We start from the raw sequence: 16,748 nt of genomic DNA, 5'->3' as shown, positions 1-16,748 counted from the left end.
CAGGGGAATTCTGCTTAGAATGTGGGCTCTCGAGTCTGTGGTGAGAATTCCAGCTTTACTACTTACTGTGTGACCTTGGGCAAGATGTTTAACCTCTCAGTGTGTCCATTCCCCCAACCGTAAGATGGACCTGTTAATAACAAAAGTCCACTCACCATATGCTATGTGCAGAAACCCTGCTACAGGTCTTATACATATGAACTCATCTCTCCTTACCATAAGCAAAGGGGCAACTGTAATATTCCTCATTTTACAGGTTGGTGAGAGATCACAGAGGGACAATAACGTGCCCAAGGCCATGCAGATTAAAACTGGGGAGTCAGGACTTGAATACTTACACTTTGGCAAGTGAATGTTGTTAATTACCAGGATGCACTGTCTATAATGTGTCGTAGGGTAAGTAATTGGCATACAGTAGGTACCTAATATATGACAATTGATATCTTTAATTATAATTCTGCTATAAGGCGCTTGAAGGAAAAGTGAGTCAGAGGGGAGAGAGGGCCATGGTGCTGGGAAACTCCTCTCCCGAGGGCCCAGCCGGTGCAGTCAGGCCACCCAGGGCTGGGGGCCTGTGCGTCACTTGGGGGCGGAGCTGGACTCGCTCCGCGGCGGAGTGAGCGGGTCCCAGTCATTGACCAGGCGTTGCGCCTGCTCGTAGTACACGTGTGGGTGCCGCTGACGAAGACGCAGGCGCACCACGTTGTAGTCCACATCATGCCCGATCTTCTTGCAATTGAGGCTCCAGGCGAGGTTATCGCGCGTGGTGAGCAGCTCGTTTAGGTTCTTTTCCATGTGCGTGATGTGGCGCTGCAGCTTGTCAGTGCCCTGCAGAGGGGGCGGGGCCGTGCTGGGAGACTGCCAGCCCAGCCGAGGGCGCGGCGCTGCGTGCGGCGGGCTGACACCTACACCGGGTGCGCCTGTATACGGAGCGCAACGGAAGAGGGGCGAACCCCGGATGCGGGGGTGGTGGGGTCACACTTGGCCAGGTGTGCATGTGGAAAGGTGCAGTCTGGGCAGAAGCTTAGCTAGAAGGGCTGTACCTCAGAAGGGGCATTTGGCCGCGGGGATTGGGGAGAACTGGGCTGGGTGTCTCTGAAAAATAAACCCGGGCGGGGTGAACTCAGAAAGGGAATTCACCCGGAGAGTGAGGGAAGGGTCGGACCTGGGATCGGGGACGCACCTGGGCAAGGCGTGCAGGAAGGCGCCTGCACAGGGCGGGGCTGAGCGGGGAGCCTTATGAAGGCTGGGGGTGGGTGCACTGGGGTTGAAAGAACTGTAGGTACTGAAGGGCCCCCTCGTGGTCAGAGGTTGAAGGACTGGCTGACCTGGGTGAGGGGGTCTTACCTGGTCAGGTATGCTTGAGGAAGGTCTTACCAGGATGGGGCCACGCCTAGTGGGGGCGAGGTGGAGCAAAAGAGAGGACGCAGAGGCGGCGTACCTGGGCAAGGCGCGTGGCCTCCGGGAGTTGGGTGCCCACGTGTTTCTGGTGCATGAGAACCAGAGGTCTGTTCAATTTCTCTCGTGTAGCCAGGTAACTTTTCGACAGAGGACCCTGCCAAAGTGAGGGGTGTGTAACACTGAGTCTCAGTCTCCCCGGGCACCCCACCCCGTCTCTATCCCCGTAGACCTTTCCTCTAAACCTTTACCTTGATGAGTCCGCGGGTGACGTACATCTCTTGGTTGAATTTCGTGCACCGATGGATGGTTCCCCTCATTAGTCCTAACGTCATATTTATTCTCTCCTGGGGGTGGGGAATCCAAGCAGGATCAAGTTTGCTCCGGGTCCCACCTCCTCTCGCCTTGGAACTCCCGCCCTCCACCGCAGCTGCCACCTCCCGGCCGTGCTGGTAGTATGCACCTTCAGTTCCAAGGTTTCGCGCATCTTCTGCGCCAGGGAGGCGCACACACGGTCGCTTATTTGCAGCTGTTGCTTCTGAATGTCCGTCTCGTTCTTTGCCATTTCTGCCAAGGTGTCCTTAGACTCCATCAACAACCGCTTGGCTTCATACAGCGCGGCGGCGCACTCTGCCAACGCATGGGACAGTCGCTGGTGGGCGCGTAGCCCTCCTTTCCAGATACTAGCTTTCTGCATCTTTTTCTCTTCACTATTCTCAGGTGGTAGTGGGCCACGGGCGAGGGACCTTACTAAGGGACTGGGAGCAAGTCCAGGGGAGGGGCTATTAGTGAGGATCCTGAGTGGCGTCTTGGGTTGGTTCCCTGAGAAGCAGAAACTGAATAACTGAGTGTGGGGAGGGTGTCCAGGGGAAGAAGCTAAGCCAGAATAGGCGCTGGGCAAGAGACAGCTTGTTGTTCCCCAGGGAACGGGGCAGCTGAGTGGGTGAAAGGGTGCATCAGTAGTAAAAAGGCACCACGGTACCCACTGTTGTGGACTCTTTCCTGTGGGGCCTACCTGGGGTAAAGGTGCCCATGGGGTCAGGAGGAGGCGTTTTCAGGCCCTGAGGGCGCGGGGTCGGGGGGCGGGAAAGGTCCAACCATGAGTGGCGGCCGGCCTGCTCCAGAACTTTGTCCAGCGGCTGGTTCATGAGTTCCACAGCCTGGAGCCTTTCCTTGCAGTAGAAGCCCAGAGTATCGCGGCAGGAGGCCAGAGCCTGGGTCAGGGAAGGAGAAAGCAGAGAGTGAGCTGGGAGGTTGGGGTGGGTGGCCCAAAGTAATTTCCCTCCTGGGAGGCGCCAGACCTATAGGCTGCAAAGCATTTGTGTCTAAATTAATCCGTTCCAGTTCTTTTTCCTTTTTCTTTTTTGATAATGGCAATTTAACCCAGGGCCTTGCCCATGGTAAGCACGGGCTCTACCACGAGGCCATACCCCCCCAGGGCTTTTCCCCAGCTCTTAAAAAAAAAAAAAATTCTTGTGAAGGCTTTTATTTATGGAAATATTTTTTGGCTGAATTTATTTCCTCAGAGAAATATTTCCTTTATGGAATCTCTTAAAAATGACACGTCTATATTTCATGAAAAAAAGACTTTTATTTTCTCTTTGACCCACATCACACCATCCTTCGTTTCATCCTTTTGACTACTGAAACTTCAAGTTTCATTTTATTTTTCACTTAAATTTTTATTTTAATTGACCAATAGTGACTGTATATATTTATGGGATACAGTGATATAAATATATCACTGTATATTATATATATATATAATCATGTTAATTAACCTTTCCATAACCTTTCATACTTATTTTTTTGTAGTGAGAACACTTAAAATTACAGAGTTAAGTGTTACCCTAGCTTTACTGAAGCATAATTAGCAAATATATACATATATATGTATATATAATGTGAACAACTTGATTTTTTTTCTTTTGCAGGGGTCCAGTCGCAGGCCTTGTGTATGCTAGGCAAATGCTCTCACTGAGCTACATCCCCAGCCCACAGGAGAGTTTTAAGTATTTGATTAAAGGACTACACATGGTTTGGCAAGACCGGGCTCATTGTTATTTCGAGGCCTGACTTCATCAAAACAGAAGCCTTTTTGCTTATGTGTACAGCCATATAAACACCTCCTCCCATCCAGATGCTGTATAGAATCTTCCCACAACCCGATACACTTTTCTGCTGCCCCTTCCTTCTCTAGCTCTACCAAGCTAACTTAGTTTTCCCTGTTCTTCAAGGGGTTGGTAAACCACAGCCTATTGCCTGGTGGCCTGTTTTTGTAAATAAAATTCTCTCAGAACGTGGCTACATGCCCATTCATGCGTGCTCTGGTCATTTTCTTCACAGTGGTCACATTATGACAGAGAATGTATAGTACACAAGTCTGAAAGTGTTTACCATCTGGTCCCTTAGTGAAAACCTTGCTGAACTTAGAACTTCATTATACATGTGCCACACATCACATAGGTATGATTCACAGAATCACATGGTGACTGTTCTGTCTAGCTTCTTTCTCTAAAAGTGTGATCTCTTTGGCATCCATCCACTTGAGTAATAAAATGGATTTAAAACATCTTTCATTCATTAGTTCAAATGTTCATCAGGCCCCTAATGTGTGGTGGACAGTGTGCCAGCATGTGGGGATGCAGTGGTCAGCAAGTGGAGATGCTCTGACCAGATCTGATTCCTGCCTGAAGGACGTGAAGAGTCAGCACATGCAGAGCAGATTGTCTACCAAGAGGTTCAGAGGAATGGGGAATTATCCAGAGCAGCACATGGGATCAAGAGAGGTGGGGTTTAAAAAATTGTAAAATAGCTGCAACATAAAATTTGCCATTTTAACGCACTTGTGTGGACAGTTCAGTGGCATTGAGTCTACACACATGTTGTGCAACTGTTCCTACTGTCCATTTCCAGAAATTTTTGATCATCACAAACATCTGTACCCTTTAAAGGATAACTCCCTGTTTGTTCCCTGGTGGGAATGAACCAGTAGACAAGGAAATATTGATGATGTTGGAGAAGGTGTGTGGGATTGTATTGGCCTCTCAGTATCTGCAGGGGATTGATTCCAGGATCCCCTGCCTATATCCCAATCCCCAGATACTTCAGTCCTTCTACACAATGGTGTAGTATTTGTGTTTAACCTATGCACACCATCCTGCAGACTCTAAATTATCTCTAGGTTAATTATAATGTCTAAAGCAATGTGAATGCTATGTAAATAATTGTTAAATGGTATTGTTTAGGGAATAATGACAAGACAAAAGTCTGGATACAATTTTTGTACAGATGCAATTAAAAATTTTTTGTAGTTGTAGATGCACAGAAAGCCTTTATTTATTTTTATGTGGCACTAAGGATTGAACCCAGTGCCTCACACATGCTAGGCAAGTGCTCTACCACTGAGCTACAGCCCCAGTCCCCAGATGCACTCCCCCCAATTTTCTACCTGCTTTTGGTTGAATCTGAGGGTGATAAACCCACAGTTACAGAGGGAAGACTATATGGGATTGACAGGAATGAGAAAGATTCCTTATGGCAGCTTGCATGCCTTGGGGGCAGTGGAGAGTGAAGAAGGAATAGGGTGTTGGGAGAGGTTTGAAAAAAGAGGAGGTATGAAATAACTTTCAAAGTGGGATGGCAAGCCTTCTAGAGCCAGGGGAAAGTTCTCAGTGCCAATTTTGAGATTTGAGTTCATAATTTTAAGTTAAAACAAGTCTGCTTGGGGTGAGCATTTTTCTCCAGCAATATTCAGCCCATGTCTTCTCCAGTGTTTGGGTGTTTTTTTCTATCTACATCTGTCTTTCCCTGCCTTCCTATTTTCCTCTATCCCTTTTGAACACTTCCATACTGGGTCCACCATCATGATCTTTTCTCTTGTCTGTTTCTGACTGCCCAGAGAGATTTTCCAGGAATCATTATTGAAGGAATATAATAGTGGTTAGGGGGTATGCTCAATTGAAGTTCAGCACCACGGACAGCACCACACCTTCGGAGTCTCCCACTCCACAATTACTCCCCACTGCCAGCCTGTCCCTTCTTTGAATCACCCCTGAATGTGAACTCTACCAAGGCAAGGTCAGCTCTGATCTGTTCACTACCTTGTCACCAATGCTAAGCACAGTGCCTGTGACAGTAGGGTCCTAGATTAATATTTGTTGAATGGATGAGTCGATAGCACACACAGTTTATCAGCTAATCTTACTGGTCCCAAAGGCTCCCTGAACTCTGGATTCTCTCCCACCTCTATTAGTGCCCTCATAAGGAAATTCCTGTTGCCAAGAGCAAAGGATACAGGGAGAGAAGGTGTCTGAGTGAGTGTAAAGAGGTAGCTAGACTCAAGACACCTAACCCAGAACTACAGGCCAGTCTCTGGCTGGCTTTGTGCCTTGGAGGAGGTCATCTCTCTCTGAGTCTCAATTTCACCATCTCTGATGAGTGAATTATAGTTTCTGTTTCACTGAAGAGTTTTAAGTTGAAAAGCTAGTTCAATGATTGCACTGGGTTGGCACAAGGTGGGTGTCTGTTGTTATTCTGAGGCCCAACTCAATCTCTCAGGATCTCAGTTTTTCCATTTTTCAAGGTGGAAATGTGGAGGCTGGGAAGCATAACTTTCTCAGTATTCATAAGGCCCCAGTTCCATCCCCAGCACTGCAAAACAAACAAAAGCTAAAACAACCCTAAAACAAATGAACAAAAAACAAAAACAGAAAAAAACAAGAAAAAAAATCCAAGTGGAAATGTGATGAGTGTCAGGTAGTGTGAGTTGAAGGATTTACTGCTGTTCCAGTCCCCAAGGTCTGCTACAAACCCCAAGAGCAGTGTGCCCATTAGTGATCCTTCTCCAGCCCATCTAACTTGGCCCCGAGTCTCCTAACCTTGAGTAGAGTCTCTGATTTTTCCATATCTTTCTCCATTTTCCTCTTCATGACCCTCAGTTCCTCTTTCTCCCATGTAAGCATGCTGTCGGCTTTGTCAGGGATCTAGACAACAAGGTGAGAATTGCTTTCACCCTCAGGAGAGGGCCGAAGAGTGATTCTTCCTTCTGGTATGGGGGAGGCTCTGGCAGCCTCATAAACTCCAGGCTTGGAGGACGGAGTTGGGGCAATCTCATTCTTTGGAGGTCTTGCCATCTGAGAAGACTTGATCCTTTCAGGGGCTCTTACTTGGGGGGGGGGCTCTTACTTTCTGAAGTCTGGGGTTGGGAGGGTCTTCCTTTTATAAGTAGGGACCCAGTGAGCTGGAATGGAGGTGATTGAAGTTGGAGGAGGGTCGTTCTCACTCTTGGGAACTGAGGCTCCTTCTTCAGCAATGATCTCATCCCTTAACCCTGGCTGGAATTGGAGGGATCTCATCATATGGATGATGGTGATTTGCCATTTTGGGGTCTGTTTGGATCTGGGGGCTAGAAGTTGGAATCTCATCTCTCAAGCAAGGTCTCATCTCTCTCCAGGGTGGTTGGGATACTTCCCACCTTTAGTGGGTAGGGGTCTGGCATTTTACTTTAGGGGGAGGATTATGGGAGAACTGGTACTAGGCGCCTCACCATTTCTCCCTGGCTGGGGGCTTAGCTCTTGGTTCAGGGCTGGAATCTGAAGTCTCAGTCTGTAGGCAGAACTGTTCCCCAGAGAAGATCCTAGGAAGGGGTTCTCACTTCCTGAGGCTGGAAGGTTGGGTTTTATTTCACATTTTGGGGAGAGTTTAATCTGGGCTGAGACAGGTCAGCTGGGGCTGGAGGTGTTTGTCACTGGGATTGGGGCATTGAGGGTCTCTCTCTCTCTGGGCATGGGGGTTGGGTGGGTGGTTTTATGCCAGAGTTGGGGGTTGCAGATTTTACTCTTTGGGAAGGTTTTCTCATTGAGTCTGATTCAGCGGTGCCATCCTGGCTGGGGGAGTGGACAGTTTCCCTGTCTTGGGGGAAGACTACTGAGAATTCCATCCTTTTGGTGTGTCTCACTCCCTGTGACTTGGGGGCTTAGGTCCTTCACCCTGTGGGTGTCCTCATCTTGTGCCTTTACTCACTAGAGTTGGGACACGGGAGATGTTCTCTCTGAGGGGAAGGTTTTTCTCAGGCTGAATATCCGGGAGCAGAAGCTTCAGCCTTTACAACTCGGTTTGGTGGTGGGGAGGGTCCCACCTTCTCAGACTTGGGTCGGTAGCCCCTCAGCTTGACGCTTTGCTTGTTGATAAGCAGACCTTTGCGCACTTCGCTGAGCCGGAGGTCGGTGGCCTCTCGCCGGCGCTGAAGCAGCTGCAGCTGCGCGTTGATTTGGTGCTGCGCGCGGCCGAGGCGGGCGGCGGTGAGGCGCGCCCCGCGCGCGTGCGCGTGCACCACCTCGGCCGTCTGCATGGCGCGCGCGTCGCGGTGCAAGGGCAACGGCAGGCGAGCGTACCATGCCGGGGGCTTCATCTTGCCTTTCCACAGCGTGACGCCCTCGCCTGGTGGTGGCTTCTCCACAGTGCCGCCTCCTTTGAGCATCTCCACGCGGAAGCGCCATGGCTGGATGTAGGCGGCGCGGCACAGGTGGTGCGCCACGTGCGGGTCCCGCACGCTGTCCTTGGGTTGCCACATGGTCACTGCCTCTTGCCCGCAGCGGTCCGTCAGAAGGTGCGCTTTCCGCGACTTGGCATGTGCCGCCTCGCGCCATGCTGGGGCCCCAACCCGCGTGTCCTGGCTGGGCTCAGCTGGGGGTAGCAACACCGGCATGGTCCCTGTTTTATGCCCGGGCCTAACCTGGGATTTCCACACAGAGGAGCAGGGGCGACTCTGCTGCCGCCCCGCCCTAACCACACAACTCTTTTCTGGCTTGTAGAGTAAGTGAACGGAGAGCGCTCATCACCATGGCTACAGGGACAACAGCGTAGGTGGAGTTCCAGTAGTGGGGGAGGGGAAAGGCGGTGGGCAGTGGGGAGGGTTCTCTTTGGAGCCCAGCAGAGATGCCTTGGAATTCCGCATACTTGAGAAAGCCAATCTTCTCCTCCATCTGTTCCTTTTTGGCTTTGGAAAGAAGTAAAACTATACCCATTTGCAGTTGACATGATATTGCATGAACAAAATAAGGAATCCACTGAAAAAACTATTGGTACCAATGAGTTCAGCAAAGTTGAAGGACATGAGATTGGTACACACATGCCAATTATATTTTTGTACACTTGCAATGAACAATCAAAAAGTGAGATTAAGAAAACAATTCCATTTATAATAGCGTCAAAAAGAATAAAATACTTGGGAATGAACACTTTCCAGCAACTTGGCCCTTCTTCCAGCTCTGAGGACGTCCTGAGCTCATTCCCACTTGAAAGTTTAGGTCTTGCTGTTCCCTCTGCAGGGGATACGCCTTCCACATCCTTCCCATGGCTGGCTCTCTTACAGTCTTCAGAAGCCAGCTTAAATATCACCATCTTAAAGTGGTCTTCCCTCACCACAATGACTAAACCTCTCTTTCCCCATCACTCAGGATTTGTAGTGCAAGTTACAGAAACTTATAGTCAGATCAGAGCCAATAACAACAACAATGACAACAAATAGTGGCCCTTGGGAATGCAGGGGCTGGCCCTGGTGAGCTCAGTGGTATCTGCTGTCCCTGGGGAATGCTGCTGCTCCTGCAGCCACCAACTGAGCCAGTTCTAGCCAGTTCTCTACTTCTTGCCTGTTCAGAGTCCAGGGTCCAAGGTGGGTTCACCAGTTGGCTGACCTTGTGTCACATGGCCATAGTCTAGCTGCAAGGGAAGCTGGGAAAGTGAGTCACAGCTGGACTTTCTGTTTCTCTGTGAGAGGAAGACCCTGTGTCCCACCAAGTGTCATCCTGTGGTATTCCTCCCTCACAGGAAGCAGGTCAGGGTCTGGGAAAAACCCCGAGGCCACTTCCCACCCCTGGAATTCTCCATCACATCCATATTTATTTTCTTCGAGCAGTGGTTTAGGTGTTCTGTAGGCACCTCCAACTTTGCAGGTCCAAAACCAAGCTTCCATTGACTCTCCTCCATCTTCACCTCTGCTAGTGTTCCTTGACTTGATATTTGGTCCACCATCCACCCCAGCTTCTGGTGTTAAAAGCTTAGGAGTCTCCCTTAATTTCTTAAACAGCCAGGATTGGGGATATAGCTCAGTTGGTAGAGTGCTTGCCTTTGCCTTACAGGCACAAGGCCCTGGGTTCAATCCCTGACATTGCAAAAAAATAACAATAAAAAAAAAATCCACATCCAATCCAGCAAGTTTTGCCTGGCCTACCTTCAAAATTCATTCCCAGTCTGATCTTTTTGTTTTCACTGGTTACCACCAACATTATCACTCTCACCTCCATCATTGTCACCCCTCCTCACCTGGTCTCCTTGCCTACCCTCCTCTGCCCACCTTCCTTCAATCCATTCTCCACACCACAGGCTGCACTGATTATCAAAACTAAACCACACTGCATTCTTACTTAAAACCCTTCAGTGAATCTCACTGTATTTAGAATAAGATCTAAAAACTCTTTACTCACAAAACTGTTTATAATCTGGCTTCTCTGACTATGGATTCCTCTAATAAGTTAGTTCCTACCCTGGGACCTTTGCACTTGCTGTTACCCATCTGGGTTTTTGATATTGGCTATGGTTTGTATATGGTTTACTGCCCAAAGATTCATGGGCTAGAAGCTTGGTTCCCAGTGTGGAAGTGTTAGGAGGTGGTAGAACTTTAGTGAAATTTGGTTAGGTTAGATCATTGGGGGCATTGGTTTTGGAAGAATTAAGGTAGATCTCATGAGACCTTCATTAGTTATCAAGACAGTGAGTTGTATAGAGCAAGCCTGACCCCTGAATCATTCTCACCATGTGAATTCTCTTGCATGTAGCTCTTCTCTTCTGGCTATGTTGTGACACAGCCAAGGAGGATTTCACCAGAGACTGAACAGATGAGGCCACCTAACCTTGGACTTTAAGCCTCTAAAACTGTGGATTAAATAAGCCTCTTTTCTTAAAAATACCCACCTCAGGTATTTTGTTATAGCAACAGAAAACAGACCAACACAGCATCCTTTAGGGAGGTCTTGCCTCTCAAATCTTCCTTGATTACTCAAAGGTTGCTGTTAAACTTACATTTCATTTAATATCCTCAAAACATTCCCCACTATCTGAGATTGTCTTATATATTTATTTGTTTACTTTTAAATTTTAAATCTCTCCCCACGTACCCTAGATGAATCTAGAAACCTTGAAAGCAAGAACCTTGCAAGTTTTGCATTTTAAGTGCCTAGCATAGTTCATGACACATGGGACGAAGGAATTCATGGTACTGTCACGTGCTGGGTCCATTTTATTTGTTTTTTTGAGATAAATGCTCACAGGTAAAAGGAATGATTTTATTGGTAAAGTGCATGATCCAGAGCCTTTTGGTACATTCATGCTGTGTGCCCACAACCTCTATTTAGTTCTAAAACATTTTCATCACTTTCACGTGAAAGTCTCTCCCCATTAGCAGCCACTCCATTCCACCCACTCCTCAGCCCCTGATAACCCTGAATATTATTTTCATCTGTGGATTTGCCTGTTCTGGATATTTCACGTAAATGGAATCATACAATGTGTGGCTTTTTGTGTCTGGCTTCTTTAACTTAGCATGAAGTGTTTAAGGTTCATCCATGTTGTGGCATGGATCCATGCTTCATTCTTTTTTAAACATTTTTAAAATTTGTTCTAATTAGTTATACATGACAGTAGAATGCATTTATGCACTTCGATATATAGTACATAAATGGGGTATAATTTCTTCTTTTTCTGACTGTACATGTTGTAGAATCACATTGGTCATGCATAAGGTAATAATGTCTGTTTCATTCTACTATCCTTCCTATTCCCATTCTCCTCCCCTCCCATCACTCCCCTCTACCTAATCTAAAGTTACTCTATTCTTCCCTAGTGCACCCCCCTTATTGTGAATTAGCATCTGCATATCAGAGAAAACATTCAGCTTTTGGTTTTTTAGAACTGGCTTATTTTGCTTAGCATGATATTCTCCAACGCCATCCATTTAGCAGCAAATGCCATAATTTCATTCTTTAAGGCTGAGTAATATTTCATTGTGTGTATGGATCACATTTTCTTTATTCATTCATCTGTTAAAGGGCACCTAGGTTGGTTCCACAGTTTAGTTATTGTGAATTGAGCTGCTATAAACATTGATGTGGCCATGTCACTGTAGTATGCTGGTCCTTTGAGTATAAACTGAGGAGTGGGATAGCTGGGTCCATTCTAAATTTTCTGAGGAATTTCCTTACTGCTTCATTGTTTTTTATGGTTGAATAATATTCCATTTTATTTATATACCATAACTTGTTTATCCATGCAAATGATATTTGTTGCTTGCTTATCCCCTTTGTCTGTCTTCCCCAGCAGATGGTGAGGTTCATGTGGTAGTGAGCTAACCTCTCCTATCCATCACTATGTCCCACCACCTAGCATTCAGCATGGATGGTAGCTTGTCACAAGAACTCAACAGATACTTATTAAATGCATATATGAGTGAAGGAATGAATAAACATTTTCTTGATGAATGAATGAGAGGTGCAAAGATGAAGAAAGAATGAACAACTTTGGCTTTGTAACATCAAAGGGCCATTCAGTAACAGGGAGGAATCAAGTGGACAATCAGTGGTCAGCCATGCTGGAGGCCCATTCCCAGGAAGAGGAGACAGGTGAACTTCAGTGATGGAAGCTTATGTGTTTAGCATGGTGATCACTTGCCAGAACCAATGGCTCAGACCCTCTTCATGAGGGTCAGGATAATGTCGGGTCACTATTCTGGGTTCAGATTCTAATTCTGGTTCTTCCTGTCTGTGTGAGCCTGGGCAATTCTCTTAACCACTCTGCTGTGTTTTCTCTTCTGTCAGCTAGGATAATGGACACGAGTTAGCATGAGTGAAGCATCTGGCACCAGGGCTGCCACAGGCAAGCATCCCGCAGGTGCTTAGTTTTCATTTTTTTTGGTTGGATGGACAGGTAAGTGAGCTATTCCAGAATAACGTGGTGCAGGGAGGGTTTTCCCAGAGACAGCTCATGTGAGAGTGATCCCCACTCAGCTGTTGAACATGTCGGGGTTCCTCCAGATCTTATTGGGTTAGTTGGCTGCCTGTTGTTCCGAGCACCTCTGTCAGGAATACGTTGTACCAGCCTACCCAGAGACACCTAAGTTAGCTTTCTTGTGCCAGGCCGACACAGGAGGACTTTTTCTTCCAGATGACTCTGGTGAAATTCATTAGGCTATAGGTAAGGGTGCGTTCTCTGCCATTTTGACATGGTATTGGTTCAACCCACTCTCAGTACTTATGCTCTCATCTGAGCATCGAAGTGGGTACAGACCAATGCTAAACTTCTCAATTTCACCCCCGACCCTGATCTTGACTCAGTATCAACTCCTAGAACTCAGCTCTTGTTCCTGGCTTTGAGGGCCCATTTTAGACACTTCTCTAGCCTGACATGTGTTACTGAATTTGAGGCACAGGTGAACTGTCTTCTACTCTGGTTTGAAAGCCTACTGGTCACTCCTGGGTCGACAGGTGTCCGGAAGGAAACTTTGAGCACAAGACTGAGATTAGTTCTGAGTTGTCAGGAGATCAGTGATCAAATATGGTGACATTTGAAAAAGGCTGCAGAAACATGATGCGGCCAGTCCTCTGTGATCTGTGGATTCTACATCTGTGAACTCAATCAGTCACAGGTGAACGTCCAGGGGAAAATTTCATCTGTACTGAACACATACAAACTTTTTTCCTTTTTGTTTCCAAATAACACAGTATGTCAACTATTTAGGAGACATCTACCTTGTATTTAGTATTTTATGTCATCTAGAGATGATTTTAAAGTATATGGGAGGATGTGGGTAGGGCCTATGCAGATACCATGTCGGTTTACATAAGGAACCTGAGCACCTGATGATTTTGGTACCTGGGTCTTAGAGTTGATCTCCATAGATATGGAGGGAGCCACATAAACCCAAGGCCTTGGAAAATGTCTCATTATTTTTCAAGCCCAAATTCCTTTCTTAAGCCAACAAAGTACTTTTTATGCTATGATAGTAATGTATATACATGTTGTAAAATGTGTAAAATACAGAAAAACATAATAAAGGAAATAAGAATTATTTTAAACTGTACTGTCTAGAGATTCCTATTCTAAACATGTTCATTTAATTCCAACCATTTCCCTGTGCCTCTCTCTTTGTGTGTGTGTGTGTGTGTGTGTGTGTGTGTGCATTTATAGCTGTACACATCTCTCTTCTCTCAACATACTGAAGCCTAAATATTTTAAACTCAGGCCAATGGGGGAATCATATTAGCCCTCTGATTTTATAATAAAGGACACTTTTTGGAAATTCTTGCAGTTGTCTTTGCTGGGGCTAACCCTGTTCTACAGAATGACTCACGGAAAGTGGGGAACCGAGTTCTGTCCTGGGATGAATTTCGGGAAAGATGAGGAAGGAGAACCTTCTAAAACTTCTAGCTATGCTTTTCTTTCTTTCTTTTGGTATTACATGGAGATGCCCTTCGTTCTGAAATCTTGGCAGGTAATTATCAGAGACCCCTTTTTAGGTTCCCCGATGTCTTCCCTTCTGGGGCACCAGGTTCTACTTTTAGTAGGTGCCCCCCTTTCTCTTGGAGATAATCACATCAATTGGTCTCTCGTTCCAGGGGGATGTGACCTAGAATCCGTCCTGTCTTTGAGAAATGAGGTCGCTTTCCTGGTGGAGGTGTCAGGAGACAGTGGGAAGCCCCAGGCTGTGAAGGGAGGTTCTTCCTGGTCACCTCCTGCAGGGGTGGTGACCGTGCTGGTCAGTGAGTGACCAGGATAGGTCCTCATGTCTGTAACACCATCAACCCACTGAAGTGACTCTGGCAAATGTCCTTTTCCAATTGGCAAATCCCATGGGATCTTTTTGGTCCCATTCCACTTGACCTGTAAGTAGCATTTGAGATGGAGGAGCCCCTGAGACTTGAATCCCCTCCCCTGTGCCCTGTCACACCTTTTCTTTCCACCTCTATGCTGTCTTCCACTAGCTGGTCATTTGCCACTGGTGCCTCAGATACAGTGTCCTTTAGGTGAGATGGCCCATCCTGTTGATCCCACACAATGCCCAGCTCCTGGTCTTCACTTCCTGGGTAGTTTTCTCCCCCATCATTCTGCTTCATTTTTTTAAACATAAAATGGATTTAATTTTTAGAAAATGACACACGGTAATTGTACATGTTTGTGGGCACAGTGTGCTACACATGTATATGATGCAGCTTCAGAATTGGGTGATTAGCATATCCATTGTCTCACTCACTCACCACCCTGTGTTTGTGGAGGCCATTTGAAATACCTCTCCTAACGATTTTGAAATATGCATCGCATAGCTGCCAACTCTGGCCATGCGACTGTGTAACGAACTCCAGGGCTTATTTCTCCTCTCTGATCTTGACTTTGTATCCCTGTTGACCAGTCTCTTCTCATCTCTTTCTCCCCACAACCTCCCCATCCTCTGGTAACCTCTATTCTGGTCTCTGTTTCTATGTGAACGGCTCTTCCAGATTCCACATAGGAGTGAGATCATGTGGTCTTGGTCTTTCTGTGCCTGGCTTATTCCCCGGGGACTTCAAACCCATAGAATCCAGCACAAGAGATGGGATGCCAGTTCTGAGATTAGGAGAGATCGCGGCTTCTCTTGTTCACTCTTTGTTGTTCTTTTTCTTGCTCAATCTGAAGGAAGTCAGTCGCCTTGTTGTGAGCTGCCCTATGAAGATCTGCTTGTGGCCAGGAACTGAGGGCAGCCTCTGGCTAACAGACAGTGAGGACCTGAGCCTCCAGCCTAGTAACCCATGAGAAACCGAATCCTCCAGCATCCGTATGAGTGAGCTTGGAGGCAAAGCCTTCCACAGTCTACCCTTGAGATGAAACAGTGACCCCAGCTGACATGTTATCTGAAGCCTGGGGAGAGACCTCCAAGCCAGAGGACCCAGATAAGCCATGTACATATTCCTGACTCGGGGGAACCGTATGTGGTAAGCTGCTAAGTTTGGGATCATCTGTTATGCAGCAGTAACTAATTCATGCAACAGGTTTCCACCTTCAATGTACTTCTTATTCCTCATTTTTTCCCCTTGGAAAATCTCACCCCCATTAGTGGACTTGGGTATTTCTTTTAGGTTAGGAAGACTGTGGCTTTAAGACCCAGTGGGTGGTTCAGTGAGGTGAGCTTCAAGTTTAGAAGAGCATCCAAGTTTTTTACCTTGAGCTACTGAATTCCAGTTTCTCTCACCTGGTGCCTGTCCATTTTCCTTCCCAATTTGCCACCCTCTCTGTCTGTGCATTGTTAAGAACCAGCCATGGCAGTTTTCTGGTTTAGACATGGATTGTCCCTAAGGTTCAAATGTTGGAGACTTGGTCCTCAGTGCCATGAGGTTGAGGTGGTGGTGGGACTTTAAAAGACAGGGACCAGTGTGAAGTAATTAGGTCACTGGGGCACTGCCTTCAGAAAGGGTTAATGTAGTTCTGTGGAACCCAGCTAGTGTCTTCAAGAGGGGGCTTGTTTAAAAGAGCAAGCCTGGCCCCTCCTCATTCTCTCTCTGGCTTTCTGTCTTGCCATGTCACCTCTCCCTCTTATGTGCTGTTCCACCATGATGCCATCTGCCATGATGTCACACAACCAAAGCGGCCCTTACCAGAGTCCGAGTCAAAGGGGCTGCCTGATCTTGGATTTTCACCCTCTAAAACTGTGAACTAGATAAACCTCTTTTCTTTATAAAGTACCCAGCCTGAGGTATTTCATTATAGTAAATAGCAAATGGGCTAAAATACTCACCAAGCTTGCATCTCACAAGCTTTGAAGTTTCTTTCCCCCACCAACCCCAAAATGTTTTCCTTCTCTGGAATGTTCTTACCCTGAATTTCCATATGGCTTATTCCCTCTGAATTTTAAGGTCTCCTCTCAAATTTTATCTTCTAAAGGGACCTTCCTCCACTGACTGGTCTGAAGTCTCATACATCATGATGTGCTACATCCTTAAGGAACCTCAGTAATCATAGGTTTGCCATTCTCTTGCTTCTCTCTCTAGAATGTCAGCTTCTTGATGGGTATTTTATGTCTTATGACTGAATCCACAGCCCAGTTCCTGGCACAAAGGCAGCCCTTATACTTATTTGTATAATGACTTAATGATGGTGACCCTCCCATGCGAGGGCATAGTCCACATGTGGACCAACTGAGAACTTTCTGATACTTCTGCCATGGGTGCTCCCTTCTGTCCGTTCAGTCTCCAAGCAGTCTTCCTTTTTGGGGGGGTGACCCCGATTAGGTGGGAGGCAGGACTGACAAAGACTTCACCCACACTGTG

At 46.9% G+C, this 16,748-nt stretch overlaps 2 protein-coding genes across 2 annotated transcripts in view; one reads left to right on the top strand and one right to left on the bottom strand.

The window, feature by feature from the left end:
- Positions 1–579: 579 nt before the first annotated feature.
- On the bottom strand, positions 580–8,107 carry Ccdc105 (coiled-coil domain containing 105). The gene is made up of 7 exons (XM_047532608.1): positions 7,538–8,107; positions 6,279–6,383; positions 2,414–2,612; positions 1,862–2,028; positions 1,650–1,745; positions 1,442–1,555; positions 580–828 (listed from the first exon to the last, which is right to left on the bottom strand). Exons 1-7 carry the CDS (start codon positions 8,105–8,107, stop codon positions 580–582), a joined length of 1,500 nt encoding a protein of 499 aa, XP_047388564.1.
- Positions 640–16,748, top strand: part of Slc1a6 (solute carrier family 1 member 6) — a 53,959-nt gene continuing 37,850 nt past the window's right edge. Inside the window, exon 1 of the mRNA XM_047531247.1 lies at positions 640–766. The gene's annotated coding sequence lies outside the window, so the exon portion shown is untranslated. The remainder of the gene's footprint in view (positions 767–16,748) is intronic.

Source organism: Sciurus carolinensis, chromosome 17 (genome assembly GCF_902686445.1).
Source record: "Sciurus carolinensis chromosome 17, mSciCar1.2, whole genome shotgun sequence".
NCBI classification, from domain to species: domain Eukaryota; kingdom Metazoa; phylum Chordata; class Mammalia; order Rodentia; family Sciuridae; genus Sciurus; species Sciurus carolinensis.
The sequence above is the reverse complement of the archived record's forward strand: the minus strand, read 5'-3'. Positions and strand labels throughout refer to the sequence as shown.